This window comes from Danio rerio, chromosome 9 (assembly GCF_049306965.1).
Source record: "Danio rerio strain Tuebingen ecotype United States chromosome 9, GRCz12tu, whole genome shotgun sequence".
NCBI classification, from domain to species: domain Eukaryota; kingdom Metazoa; phylum Chordata; class Actinopteri; order Cypriniformes; family Danionidae; genus Danio; species Danio rerio.
The window spans coordinates 1,595,001-1,611,075 of record NC_133184.1 but is presented as its reverse complement, the minus strand read 5'-3'; the positions used below and the strand labels follow the sequence as shown (position 1 = coordinate 1,611,075).

The following is a 16,075-nucleotide window of genomic DNA, read 5'->3' as shown; positions in this document are numbered from 1 at the left end:
TACAGCTATTATGTTAACCAGCTGACTCTGACGAAGTTGAGTGGGAGAACCGAATAGGCGAGCAGGAGGAAAGAACATTAAATATGGATGCAGGTCGAAATAAAAATGATTTAGTGCCAAGGAGAAATTCAACGACAGTCATTTTGGAGTATTTTGGATTCAGGAGAGAGGATGTGTCACAGAGTAAGGCAATTTTCAAGACTTGTGAAATGATTATTCCAACAAAACGGAGCAATACTACAAATCTGATCCAACACTTAAAACAGTGATCAATGCATGTCGACAAAGTCCATCAAAACAAACAAAAGCACACATCAAAGCCAGCCCAAACAGACTAAACTAGTATCCATTGTTCAAGCATTTGCAAGTGCCGTGCCGTACGGGAAAGGGTCAAAACAGCACAAAGTAATTACTGACTCAATAGTTTTGTTAAGCACTTCTTGTGCACTGAATGCATTTAGATTGTATGTAGCTTGTTTGAAAAAGCAAAAAAAGTTGCCAAAATCGCAAATAAAATCGCAATCGCAATATTCATTTGTAAAATCGCAATATGATTATTTTGTCCATATTGCACAGCCCTAATTACTATATATAAAATATTTGCATAATCATAATAATCGCATAAATGTGTGTATTTTTTTGTTTTATGTACTAATTATACAGTTGAAGTCAGAATTATTTGGCCTCTTTGATTTTTTTTTTTTTCTTTTTAATATTTCCCAAATGATGTTTAACAAATTCAGGAAATATTCACATTATAATATTTTTTCTTCTGGAGAAAGTCTGATTTGTTTTATTTCGACTAGAGTAAAAGCAGTATTTAGTTTTTAAAAAGCCATTTTAAGGACAATATTATTAGCCCCTTAAAGCAATATTTTTTTCGATAGTCTACAGAACAAACCATCGTTATACAATATCTTGCCTAATTACCCTAACCTGCCTAGTTAACCTAATTAAGTTAATCTAGTGAAGCCTTTAAATGTCACTTTAAGCTGAATACTAGTGTCTTGAAGAATATCTAGTCTAATATTATTTACTGTCATCATAGTAAAGATAAACTAAATCAGTTATCAGAGATGAGTTATTAAAACTATTATGCTTAGAAATGTGTTGAAGAAATCTTCCCTCCCGTAAACAGAAATTGGGGAAAAAACTAAACTGGGGCGAATAATTCTGACTTTAACTGTATATTATATACGTATATATTATATATTAGTATATTTCTTTGTACAGTATGTATTTTATGTATAGTGTGTGTGTATATTTATTCATATTTACATAAATATACACAATACACACAAATATATTAGGTAAATACAAACGTTTGGATGCCATTAATCTTTCGGTGGCACTGAATAAACAGTGTAATAAATAAGAAACTGTAAGTGTTTATCATTATGTATCATTAATACTCAGAAACAAACATTTGCTGTCAGCTGGGACAGATTTTTAGTATTTAATGTTAATTTTTAATCATTATTTGTTTAGAACCGAATATTGTGGATCGATGAGAAGAATCTGACGGCTCATGTGGAGGCAGGAATCATCGGGCAGGATCTGGAGAGACAGGTCAGTGACTAACAAACAGGGTAAAGTACAGGGCGGGTCGTTTATATGGATACACATTAATACAATGGGAATGGTTGGTGATATTAACGTCCTGTTTGTGGCACATTAGTATATGTGAGGGGGCAAACTTTTCAAGATGGGTGGTGACCATGGTGGCCATTTTGAAGTCGGCCATCTTGGTTCCAACTTTTGTTTTTTTTTTCAATGGGAAGAGGGTCATGTGACACATCAAACTGATTGGTAATTTCACAAGAAAAACAATGGCGTGCTTGGTTTTAACGTAACTGTATTCTTTTATGAGTTATTTACACGTTTCAGACCACTTATAAATTGTGTTCAATGTGCTGCCCATTGTGTTGGATTGTCAATGCAACCCTCTACTCCCACTCTTCACACACTGATGGCAACGCCACAGGAGAAATGCCAGCACAGGCTTCCAGTGTACGTAGTTTCAGGTGCCGCACATCTGCACTTTTAAGGCATAAAACTATTAAGGGATTTATTATTAATAGAATCAACTATTGATCATGGGAATTCGTGGAAACCGATATGTTTAATGTCTGGGTGATTCCAGAAGATATTTTCCAAAAACAAATAATTTAATGAAACAATTTTAAATACTAACGCGCATCATCTGTAGAAAATAATGTTTATTTGTGTATTCGGGGACATTTTGTCTTGAAAATATGAACTTAAAGATTAACGAGAAGCAACGTTTAATAATGGAAACAGAGAAAATGCTGGAAATGTAGCCGCAATTCTGGAACGAGTCGCAAATAAAACAAGCAAACTACCTCTTTTACTGTTATACTGACACGCACACACACACACACACACACACACACACACACAGCAGATGGTCCCATCAAGCTAATGTCGAAAAATGGCCCTGGTGCCACTGGTGAGCTGTAGCATCGTGTGTGTGTGTGTGTGTGTGTGTGTGTGTGTGTGTGTGTGTGTGTGTGTGTGTGTGTGTGTGTGTGTGTGTGTGTGTGTGTGTGTGTGTGTGTGTGTGTGTGTGTGTGTGTGCATTCTAGAGTGTATGTATGCTAATGCGTGTTTGTGTGTACGCTTGTCTGTGCTAATTTTTGGCTGTGTATGTTAGTGCGTGCGAGTGTGTGTGTGTGTGTGTGTGTGTGTGCGCACGCGTATTCTTGGCTGTTTGTTTGAGTGCATTCTTGAGTGTGTGTACGCTTGTGTGTGTGTGTGCTTTTTGTGTAAGTGTGCATGCTTTTGTGAAGTTGTGTGTGTGTGTGTCCATACTTGTGTGTATGTGTGTGCATGGTTGTGTGTGTATGTGTTTGTGTGTATGTGTTTGTGTGTGTAATATAATAACAGATGGTGGACCATTAAAATGTGTGTTTGTGTTTCCCTGGGGTTGTCTTAATAAAATCTACCAAAGTGTGTGTGTGTGTGTGTGTGTGTGTGCGCGTGCGTGTGTTTTCTCTCTGGCTGATCAATAAGCCCATCAGCTCTCACACACAGGTATACGATGCTCACACACACACTCGAGTGCGCTCACACATTGATTGTAAATCCGATATCGTCGCACTCCTGAATGCTGATTGGTCGATGCAGTGATCCAGATGTGCTAAAATACCTGATATTGTAACGTGTGTGTGAGTGTGTGTAATATTCAACATCTGCTCAGCATCTGCTGTGGGGGTCAAAGAGGAGACGTCCTGTTTTACTGTCCGCATCAATTTACTTCTTTAAAAGGTGATTCATGTTTAAACATGAAAGCAGAGCTGTAAATCTCCTGATCAATTCTGGAAAACATGTTCAAAACACTCTAGAAGTACGTCTGAAATGATGTTTCATTCTTTCATTCACTCTCCTTCGGCTTAGTCTTTTATTAATCTGGGGTCACCACAGTGGAATGAACCACCAACTACTCCAGCATATGGTTTACACTGCGCATGCCTTTCCAGCTGTAACCCAGTGCTGGGAAACACCCATACACCCACATTCTCTCCCACACACTACAGTAAGTTTAGTTCATCAATTCCCCTATAGTGCATGTGTTTGGACTGTGGGGGAAACCAGAGGAAACCCATGCCAACAAGGGGAGACCATGCAAACTCCACACAGAAATGCCAACTGACCCAGCTGGGACTCGAACCAGCGACCTTCTTGCTGTGATGTGACCACTGAGCCACATTGTTGCCCTGTTTTATCATCATTTCATATGTATAAATAAAAGCACACACACATTCTTGCTCGTACTTATTAAAATATAGATAGAAGTAAGTGATTAAATCAATAAAATGATTTGAGCATTTTCTTTTACACATTTTTTTTGAAGCATGCCATGTTCACGTTATAGATTTAAGATGACCATTAATGTAAACTTAGGGTGGCACGGTGGCTAGCACGATCGCCACACAGCAAGAAGGTTGCTGGTTCTAGTCCGGGCTGGGTCAGTTGGCGTTTCTGTGTGGAGTTTGCATGTTCTCCCTGTGTTGGTGTGGGTTTCATCCGGGTGCTCCCCCACAGTCCAAACACATGCGCTATAGGGGAATTGATGAACTAAATTGGTCGTAGTGTATGGGTGTTTCCCATTCATGGGTTGCAACTGGAAGGGCATCCACTGTGTAAAACATATGCTGGATTAGTTGGCGGTTCATTCTGCTGTTGTGACCCCAGATTAATAAAGGGACTAAGCCAAAGGAAATAAATGAGTGTCAATATATAAGAAAAAAATAGCAAATATGAATATAGTTTTTCCACTGCTTGATTTTATCTGCAGATTTATTTTTATTTGCGAAATTAGTTTTTATTTCTCAACTTTTCTCTTTTAATTTTTTTAATCGATTTGCAATATGTTTTTAAAAATAATTTGCTCAATGCCTAATTTTTTATTTGCTAAACTTTATTTTATGTTAATAATAATAATAATAATAATTCCATATGCTTATAGCCGACATATTTCTGGGCACTCAAAGCACTTTACACATTGGGGGGAATCTCCTCATCTACCACCAGTGTGCAGCATCCACCGGCAGCCATATTGCTCCAGACCATACACCAGCTGATTAGTGGAGAGGAGACAGAGTGATGAGGCCAGTTATGATATGGGGATGGTTAGGAGGCCATGATATACAGAGGCCAGTTGGCAGATTTGGCCAGGATGCCTGGGTTAAACCCCTACTCTTTTCTAAAGGACATCCTGGCATTTTAAACAACCACAGAGTGTCAGGACCTCGGTTTAACTCAGAGGTGTCCAAACTCGGTCCTGGAGGGCCGGTGTCCTGTAGAATTTAGCTCCAACTTGCCACAACACAGCTGCAAGGATGTTTCTAGAAAGCCTAATAAGAGCTTGATTAGCTACCCCGGGTGTGTCTGATTGGGGTTGGAACTAAACTTTGCAGGACACCGGCCCTCCAGGACCGAGTTTGGACATGCCTGAAAGAAGGCTCTCACTGAGCAGTATAAAGTAGGGGCGTTAGGACCCACACAGACCGCAGGTTGAGCGCCCCCTGCTGACCGCACTAACACCACTTTCAGCAGCAACCTAGCTTTCCCATGTAGTCAGCCATCCAGGTACTGACCCTGCTTAGCTTCAGTGGGCGACCATGTGAGAGTTGCAGAGAGTCAGCATGTATATACACGTTGCACCTATATACAGCCCTGCCTATCAGCCATTTCCTTAAATAATATCTTTCAGCAGGAGAAAACTAACACCGGATCATTACCGCCAACCTGATTTCACCAAGTAGGACATACAGGATCCTGGATTAACATCCGTGTTGATCCTGGAACAACATTCCATTTAAGTTTAGGCTTACGGTTAGGTTTATGCACCTCTACATGATTGTTAGCCTCTGATTTTGAGAATAATGTACAGTGATGGTTGGGTTTAGGGGTAGGGAATAGATGTGGATTACATTTTCCATCCAAAAATGATGTTCCAGGATCAGCATAGATGTTAATCCAGGATCACATCGTGCTTGGCAAAACCATGACGTGCCCATCTTTATATATGCTATATCACTACATACAGTGTTGTAGTTGCAGGAGTTGTGTGCACACATGCTGTATCTGCTCTTCTGAGGTGTGTGTGTGTGTGTGTGTCTGTGTGCGCAGCTGAATGAGCGAGGCTACTGTACGGGTCATGAGCCAGACTCTATGGAGTTCAGTTCTCTGGGCGGCTGGGTGGCCACACGGGCATCAGGCATGAAGAAGAACATCTACGGCAACATAGAGGACCTGGTACAACTACACACACAAAGAGACACTCACACACATCAACAAACACACACATATGCACACATCAACACATACACACAAAAACGCACACACCTACACACAAGGACACAGACGCATACAAACAGACATACATAGAAATACTCGCACGCAAACGCACATTAACACACTGACAAATATACACAGACACACACACACACACACACACACACACACCAGCACAGAAACATAATCACAACAATAAACAATCAAACTGCGAACATGAAACACTCAAACACACACTGGGACAGGTTCACAGGCAAATACACACACACACACACACACACAATAATCACATTGAGTCAACAATCACATTGACACACTCACAGACACACAAAAATACTCATATGCGAACAAATACACGCATACATAAATGCACTCAAACAAACACACACATATGCACGCACAAAATACTCACACGCGGACACAAACGCATGCATAAATACACTCAAACACACACACACACATTCAAACAAGCAAACAAACAAACACAAAAATATGGTCACTCATATAAACACACACCAACACACAGTCTAACAAACCTCACAGCTCACATTCAGCTGCTCACTTGCTAATGCTCACTGTGTGTGTGTGTGTGTGCGTGTGTGTGTGTGTGTGCAGGTGGTGCATATAAAGATGGTGACCCCTAGAGGAGTGATTGAGAAGAGCTGTCTTGGGCCCCGCATGTCCACCGGCCCTGACATACACCACTTCATCATGGGCTCTGAGGGTAAACACGACAACTTCAACACACAATAAACAACAACAACAAACCCTTTCTTATTTTGTCAGTAGTTCAACAGCAAAATTGAGTTTTTCGAGGGATGTTTGGGACAGTTTGGAAAACGCGAAAAACGAAAGTAGAGGTTTCTAAATTCCCCTTAACTTGTAATTTATTGCGTACAACACAACAAACATTATTTGATGTGTTCCTCGTGGTTTTATTGTTTTTTTTTTTAAATCAAAATAAACACATATTCCAGTTTTGGTTCTTGCACACACTTTTCAAACAGGTTGTAAAAGTAAGGCATTTACCGCTTAGTAATGTGCCGTAATGTAAACACTTAACAGATGTTTAGGGACTGAAGACATCAAGTGATGAAGTGCTTCAGGTGTTATTTTGTCCCATTCAACTTGCAAACAAGTCTTAAGGTGGGCAACAGTACAGGGTCTTCGCTGTCGCATTTTGAGCCTCAAAATGCACCACACATTCTCTATTGGAGACAGGTTAGGACTGCAGGCAGGCCAGTATGCGGTACGCGGTGTTGTCGCGCGCGTACTCAAGAGCGTTGTTGTCGCGCGCGTACTCAAGAGCGGTGTTGTCGCGCGCGTACTCAAGAGCGGTGTTGTCGCGCGCGTACTCAAGAGCGGTGTTGTCGCGCGCGTACTCAAGAGCGGTGTTGTCGCGCGCGTACTCAAGAGCGGGACCGAGGGTGTGCCGCGTTGCGGGGGCACTTTTGATCATTTTGGAAGGGCACTTTCTATCCAAGACTAAAAAGGGCATGTGCACTGCACAGGTTGAGCCCTATGTGTGCACGTGCCTGGCCGCCACATTGGTACAGTGGTTTTTTTCTGTTTTTGTATGTTCTGAACTGTTGTGTTAATCAGGTAACGTTATTGATGATAACAGTCACATACTGCATTCACCATACGGCAAAGCAGCTCCAACTCGCACTAAACACTCGGCTTATGCTAGTTTTGTTGAATAAAATCAGCAAACAATGCAAAAGAAATACGACAACGAGACGCTGCGCTGCCAGAAACTTGTATTATTGTCGGCTAGTGAACGAGTCGTTCATAACGGAGATTCATTCACAAACGAATCGCTCCCTCCGTCAGCATGAGAAGTGAAAGCAGGAGAGGAGCTGTGCTTCAGGACATGATTAGATTAAATTTAACAGGGAGGGTGAATAGTACATTTCTGTCCACACAAACACAAGCTTTTTGTCAGGAATGCCCGTGCGGTCACTGATCCATCAATGTAGAAAAGTGATGTAAAATTATAATTTTCGTAATTAGAAAAAAAAATTACATACTAACATCCAGGAAAACTCCCGATCACAGATATATGTGTATATGTGTATATCTCTGGCTTTGCATGGCCACAGTCCTCCACTGTACCTTGGTCCCGCATTCATTTCAAAGGAGCGCTACCCTGTAGCAAGATGGCGACGCTATTGACGCATTCCGTCCAATTGACAACAATAGGCCAGGCGACATCTAGTGTATATATCTATGCTCAACCACCCTCCTTTCCCTGTCCGCTGTTTGCTTTCACTTTCTTCTCTATTCCCAACCCTCTTCACTACGCAACACCTCCGCCCCGGACGGCCACAACACCCCTCCACCATCTAATACCACGCATAACCCCCGCTCGTCAATTTCACGCACACCTCTACATCCTCGGGTAACATGCTGGATCCGTAACCCCGATCTGTTCCGAGACCTCACAATTCACAAATTAAGCACTGGGCACAACTGTTTGAAGTGATGAAAGTGGGCTGTAAATGTTGTGTAAAGCCGCTCCTCTATGGCTCATGTGAGTTCTCAGTGGGCGGAGGGATATTTTCAGGATAAATCTGCATGCATTAAATATTCATGAGTGCATTAGGAGGCACATCTGGCTTGTGGAATGGCTCTGTAATGTCAGCGATGGCCGTTTTCAGTCCAGATGAGTTTAACGACGATCAGGAGATCTGATCTCAGAACTGTAAGACTGTGTGTTTGATGGCGAACTGCTTACTGCCACATTTAAAGGAGTTTACAGGGATGCATCGAAGGGATGAAGGGAGATCTGTTGCCCTGATGCAAGGACACAAACAGATACACACACACACACAAACACACAAACAGAGACCCACAGGCAGACTAACACCTGGTTTTGCTCAGGTGTCAAAGGTCAGACTTTGGCGTCTGTGTGTGTCGTTTATGCTGACATTAAACACAACCTGTAAATCTGACTGCTTCCTGAAGGAAACCTGAGCGCTCATGCGGAAATAAACACTCAGTCCTGTAGAGTGTGTGCGTGTTTGCGTACCTTTGTGTGTGTGTGTGTGTGTGTGTGTGTGTGTGTGTGTTTGCATGCGTTTCTGTTTTTGTGTATGTTTGGGTGCATGTGTGCGTTTGGGTGTGTGTGTGTGTGTGTGTGTGTGTGTTTGCATGTGTTTCTGTTTTTGTGTATGTTTGGGTGCATGTGTGCATTTGGGTGTGTGTGTGTGTGTGTGTGTGTGTGTGTGTGTGTGTTTGCATGTGTTTCTGTTTTTGTGTATGTTTGGGTGCATGTGTGCATTTGGGTGTGTGTGTGTGTGTGTGTGTGTTTGCATGTGTTTCTGTTTTTGTGTATGTTTGGGTGCATGTTTGCGTACCTTTGTGTGTGTGTGTGTGTGTGTGCGTTTGCATGTGTTTCTGTTTTTGTGTATGTTTGGGTGCATGTGTGCATTTGGGTGTGTGCGTTTGTGTGTGTGTTTGCATGTGTTTCTGTTTCTGTGTATGTTTGGGTGCATGTGTGCATTTGGGTGTGTGTGTTTGCATGTATTTCTGTTTTTGTGTATGTTTGGGTGCATGTGTGCATTTGGGTGTGTGTGTTTGCATGTGTTTCTGTTTCTGTGTATGTTTGGGTGCATGTGTGCATTTGGGTGTGTGTGTTTGCATGTATTTCTGTTTTTGTGTATGTTTGGGTGCATGTGTGCATTTGGGTGTGTGTGTTTGCATGTGTTTCTGTTTTTGTGTATGTTTGGGTGCATGCGTGCGTTCGAGTGTGTATGTGTGTTCGTGCACATGAATGTGGATCTGTCTGTGGACGTGTTCGAGTACATTTGTGTGTGTTTGTGTATGTTTTTGTGTTTGCAAATGTTTGTGAGCCTGTTGGTGTGTGTGTGCACATGTGAGTGTTTGTGCGTGGGTGTTCGTGTGTTAGCGAGTGTATGTTTGCATGTATGTCCTTCAGATCCTTCATAATTCTGTCTGTGTGTTCAGCTGGAACTGGATCAGCTCCTCTGAACGGTTTGTTGTTCTCCAGAATGATCTCTTGTCTCTTCAAACTCGTATGCTAACTGTGTGTGTTTCTCCTCAGGAACTCTGGGAGTGGTGACTGAGGTCACGATGAAGATCCGACCCATTCCTGAGTACCAGAAGTACGGCTCGGTGGTGTTCCCCAACTTCCAGCAGGGTGTGGCGTGTCTGAGAGAGGTGGCCCGACAGGTCAGCACTACACACACACACACACACTAGTGATATTCAAATTAAGTAACTGACTCTGCTGTTCAGGTTCCGCTCTGCTCCTCTATCTGTTCATCTCAACTCGCTCTTGCTTTAAAAATAAAGTAAAACAGGCTTAAATTTGCCGTACTGTAGGCAATAATAAATTGTAGCTGAGCAATAACAGTGTTGTAGATTTGTTTAGACGTGCAGGAGATCATCATAACAAATGTCTGTGTATTAACCTGTTTCTGTCTGAGCAAGTTGATTTGATTATTATTCTTTTGTTTCAGAGATGTGCTCCAGCATCTATTCGGCTAATGGACAACGAGCAGTTTCAGTTCGGTGAGTTTAATGTTATCTTCAGATCTACAAAAGATCTCAGTAAGGTTAAAATAGTTTTGCAAAGTTTATATTTTAATTTTTAAAATCTGCTGCACATTTCTGTTTCGTTTTTAGGTTGTTTCATTACGTTTTTTTCAGTTTAGTTTTTATTTTGTGAACAGATCTGCATGTCGTGTTTATATTTCGATTTTAGTTTTGATAATTCTAGTTTAATAAAAAGCACATGTAGTGTCGAGCAGAGCAAAGTTTTGTGTTTGCACATCAAGTCTCGTGCAAAGCGCTTATATAAAAAAATGATCGTTTGAAGAAACACTGAATATAAAACCATGCAAAGCAACTTAAACGAATGAAAGTAGAAATGATGAAGAATTCAGACAGTTTTTATTTTAACGATCGTGTTGTTGAAGGTGTTCAGCGTGTAGTTTGCATTTATTGGGGCAAATAAAGAAAAGTTAAAAGCGTATATAGCAAAGATGTGCCTTTATATAATCATTCGCTTCACTGATGTGTTTGGCGCCATCTACTGGTACTTTTTATAGTCACAGATTATGTTTCGCGCAACAGAATGAGTGCTTAATAATTCTGAAAACAATTGTTTATTTTTTACTAATAGTTATATTTTTCAGTGTCTGATTCATTTGCTTTTAGTTTTACATTTATTGTGATTTTGTTTTGATTTTATTTCAGATAACGAAAAAAATGTTTGACCAATAGTTTGTCTTTGGTTTCGTTGACTAAAATAAGTCTCGCCAACACAATCTCATGGCAATTCGTAACTTTTTGATTTACTGGCTAATTCGTAAGAATTCATGTGATCTAATTTGTACAATTTAGTAAGATTTGCTCTTTACCCAATGACGATTGGGGTTAGGGGTGGGGTTAGGTGCCACGCCTCCTTTTTAAAAAAAAAAATTGTACAAATTAGCCACTAAACTGTTAAAACATAAAATACATACGTTTCCACATGAGATCAGGCTGGTCTCGCAGTCTCTCTCACTAGTATTTATTCAGTTATTTTTGTTCATTATAATGTTGTTTCAGTTTGTTTTCAGTGACTGTCGTTAATTTCAATTTGTTTTAGTTTTTCCATTTATTGCAAATTAAATATTTTATTTGTGAAAATATTTTTAACCAATAGATTGTTTTTGGATTTTTAGTTGACTAAAATAAGTCTCGCAGTCTCTCTTTATAACTGTTTATTCAGTCTAGCAGACTGAAATGTTTGGCGCCATCTACTGGTAATTTTGTACACAGTAGCAGGTCAGATTTTCCGCAACAGAATGAGTGCTTATTAATTCTAAAAATGATTGTTTATTTTTGTTCATTATAATATTCTTTCAGTTTGTTTTTTGCTGACTGTAGTTGGTTTGGTTTTGTTTTTCGTTTACTGTGAATTAAAAGCTTTTCTTCAGTTAGCGAAAATATTTTTTGACCAGTAGTTTGTTTTTGGCTTCATTGTCTAAAATAAATCACGCAGTCTCTCTCACTAGCATTTATGCAGTCTAACACACTGGAGTATTTGGTGCCATCTACTGGCATTTTTATATAGTCGCAGGTCAGATTTTCCACCACAAAATGCGTGCATATCAATAATAAAAACAATTTAATTCTCTATCATTGTTATATTTCAGTTCGTTTTTCACTGACTGTTTTTACTTTTGGCTTATTTTAGTTGTTCATTTATTGTGAATTTTAAAAAATATTTTATTTCAGTTAACGAAAAAATGTTGACCTATAGTTTGCCTGGTTTCATTGGCTAAAGTAAGTCTTTCATTCTGTATCTAGTATTTATTCAGTCTAACAGACTGGTGTGTTTGGCGCCATCTACTGGTATTTGTTTTCAGTTTCTTTTTCATTTAGTTTTCGTTTATTGTGAATTTATTTTTCAGTTAACGAAAATATTTTTATCTTAGTATTCATTGACTAAAATAAGTCTAGCAGTCTCTCTCACTAGTATTTATTCATACTGATGTGTTTGGTCGCCATCTACTGGTACTTTTATATACAGCCGCAGGTCAGATTTTCCACCACAGAAGAGTGCTGAATTATTCTGAAAACAATTGTTTATTTTTGTTCATTATAATGTTGTTTCAGTTTGTTTGAAGCTGCGGTCACACTGCATTTTCTCCCCATAGACTTTCATTCATACGCAATCAAATGCGTCATTTATTTCAGTTTTGTACTGCAGTTCGCTGCTTGGAAAGTTAAAGCTTGATGAGCTCTGCCCTGCAAAATTGAATCACTTGACTGCGTGAGACCAATCAAAGATCAAAACATGACCTCTCTGTACAGAAATGTAAAATATGGACCAATCGCTAGCTTTTTTAAATGTCTGATCTTGTTTAATCCCGCCCCTTTTCGCAGAGCTGTACGACAAAATTTCGCACAGACAAACTCTAGTGTGACAGAGAATGGAGATCACTGATTCACATCTGCCTAAAGCAAGTCCACAAATTACTCCCACAAACATGCCAAACACAGAGTAAGAAGTCTTATTAGAGTGTATTGTTGTTTTTCCAGAGAGTTACAGAATCATAACTCAACGCTTTGAATACTTTTGCTTTTAAAGTTGGCTCTTTGGAGTTCTTAAAAGCTGAATCTGTTGATATTTAGTGGGAGCTGTCAATCAGACAAACTTTGTCCAATCACAGCGCACAGTGTTCCGCTGGCCAATCAGAGCACTCGTGGCTTTGGTAAAGGGGAGGGGCTTGTAAGAAGCAGAATCCAAACAAAGCATTTCTGCAATAATAAGTGTTTTTAAACATGATGTTGTTATTATTATAATGTTTAATTCAGCTATTTCTACTTGTTTGTCTTTCTGTGATGGCCACATAAAATCCATCTTTATTCTGCTCTCAACTGAGCTCAGTCGGTAGATGGAGCTTTGTTTTTATTGCGTCTCGTCGTTGTTGTTGTTGTTGTTTTTATATTCATTACGTCAAGTGGTTTAGTTCGGTGTGTGGTGTAATCGATCTCCCCAGAATCCCCCCACTCACGTATAAACTGAAATACATCGTTATTTCACTGAATGCGAATGCACACACACACACACACACACACACACACACAGTTCAGCAGCAGTGAAAAATGGCCCCGGCAGCAATTAAGCGTTCAGCGCAGACGAGTTTTAACAGCGTTACATGCGGAGACGAGCGGTTGCCAGATCTGGAGAAGTTGCGTTCGTCTCCGGGGATCTCATTAACTCCTGTAGGCCTCTGTGTTTTCATCTGCTGTGCACTTCTGAGGGTACAGAGATGTATTGACTCTTTAATGAAGACGCCGCTCTTGGTAATCATAATGGGCTTTTTTTTTTGTTTTTTGCAGCATGCACACTCTTTAGGGCCAGACGCCGGGTGTGTGGCGGCGTTATTTTTATATCTGTGTTGAAGGTAATTAGGGTTAGTGTGAGTGTGTGTGTTCAGACACGCTGACTGTGGAATCTGTGGATGCTTCAGAATTAAAGGTCATTGGGAAGTTTATGATGTGTAGCTGCACAATGTAGTCACAGTTATTTTATGTTACGGTAAGGTACAACAAGGTAAAACAGACACTAAATATTGTCAATAATAAAAATGTAATTAATTAAAATTATACAATACAATATACAACTAACAATTATAGGGCTCCATTTTAACAATCGGCGCCTAAAGTGCTTGGAGCAAAAGCGTTAAGGGCGTGTCCAAATCTAGTTTGCTATTTTAAGGATGGGAAAAATAATCTGTGGACCAGGCGCATGGTCTAACAGGGTTGTGCTTATATCCTTAATGAGTTCTGGGTGTGTTTTGAGAATAAACCAGAGTCTCATCTCTCATTCCCTTTAAGAGTCAGTTGCGTCACAACATGGCGCATTTGCTATTTACATGGCAGACTTTGTAAGTTTAAAAACTGAACGCTTCACCAGCAAGAAAGCAGAGTTAAACAGAACATCTGCAGCGCGAGGATAAAGAACGAGCCTCCTCCATTCAGCCTCTTTACTTTAGCTTTACTTTATTTTTACTCTTTACTCCTTTACTTTGGTGGAGTGAGGAAACGGTGGAAACTCACTCCACTCAACACATCCAGTAGCCAACATATTTAATTTTTGTTTGTTAAGCGCAAAGATTTGTTTGAAAACTATTTCTAAATTCAGTTCTGATTTCCAGCAAAGAAATAAATGAACAATAATGAAGTGTGGTCAAAACACTGAGTTGTATCCAAACACACGTCCTGTTCTAATGAGTCATATGGTGATGCAGACGCCTCCAAAACCCCACAGCTGGACAAATCTACACTTGTTTTTATTAAAACAAATATAAATATTCATATAATAAATAATTCTACTACTACTAATAATAATTAATAATAATAATATTATATTTTGCTGTTATTTAATTTTATCAATATTATATATAGCTATAACGGTCTATATTATTATATATTATATAGTATATTTTATAAACTATATTTATAAAATATATTTTTAAATCTATATTATATTTAATCACATACAATTTAACGCTCTGCTTTAAATGTAAAATATAAAGTCTGTTTTTCTGGTGTTATCATCATTAAAGTAGGAGACTAACAAAAAATAGTTAGGTTGCTGATTGAGACGCACCCAATGTATTTTCGTCATTTCAGTGTGTAAGTGCAGATATCCATGCAGATGAATGCACCACGGTGTGTCAGATGACAGATTTGTACAGTTGTACAGTATATATCACAGGCAGACGACAGGAGGAGCGTGACTGAACACGACATTAGCGTTAGCCTGTGTCAACACTACTAGCATGGTTGATATATTTGACACACACATGCTCCATCTCAATTCACTTACTTGTACTACATCTGAACTACATACTTTTGAGTGTGTAACTCATTTGATTTGGGACAATCTCTTTTAAGGTCACGTGTTATTAAAATAAGGGTTTTTAGATGTCAGTAGTTTTAAGGAGCATTTTAAGGCCGGGATTCATCAGTGGATCGCTCATACCTCAGTTTATAGACAAACTAGCTGATCGACATGACTTTAAACACTCCAGTGTCCTTGTATCTCAGTTTACACACAGTAAACAGCGGTGAGTTTGGTGAACCTTCACAGCCAATCACAGTCATTTCTGTTGAGCGCTTGTCCACAATGGCCAATCAGCGCAGTGTTTAAGAACACGAGCTCAACTGCGCTCAAATGTCAGCAGGAAATGAACGTTTTTAACATTTTAGTGTTGATCGGTACCGAATTCCAGTATCGTGACAACTCTAATGTAAATGAATGACTCTGTGTTTGCTGATGTTTACACAGGTCATGCGCTCAAGCCTCAAGTGTCCTCCATATTCACCTCATTCTTGGACGGGTTGAAAAAATTCTACATCACGAAGGTGAGAGAGAATCATTGATATGTTTATTAATCTGCTGTCTGAAATGCCTCACTTTGATTGGTCGGTCACAGTGTTGTGCAGTGAAACAGTGTCCGTCCACTTTGCTCTCACAAAATATATTTAAAAATTTAATATCATATACATTCACCGGCCACTTTATTAGGTACACCTGTCCAACTGCTTGTTAACGCAATTTTCTAATCGGCCAATCACATGGTAGCAACTCAATGCATTTAGGCATGTAGACATCAAGACGATCTGCTGCAGTTCAAAGCGAGCATCAGAATGGAGAAGAAAGGGGATTTAAGTGACTTTGAAAGTGGCATGGTTGTTTGTGCCAGACAGGCTGCTCTGAGTATTTCAG

The 16,075-nt window shown here is 39.7% G+C and overlaps 1 protein-coding gene across 1 annotated transcript in view; it reads left to right on the top strand.

The window, feature by feature from the left end:
• agps (alkylglycerone phosphate synthase) overlaps positions 1-16,075 on the top strand; it is a 51,151-nt gene that overhangs the window by 20,579 nt on the left and 14,497 nt on the right. The window contains 6 exon segments of the mRNA NM_200113.1: positions 1,489-1,569; positions 5,656-5,781; positions 6,436-6,544; positions 9,887-10,014; positions 10,305-10,356; positions 15,635-15,711. Of these exon segments, the coding sequence (NP_956407.1) occupies positions 1,489-1,569; positions 5,656-5,781; positions 6,436-6,544; positions 9,887-10,014; positions 10,305-10,356; positions 15,635-15,711 (573 nt within the window).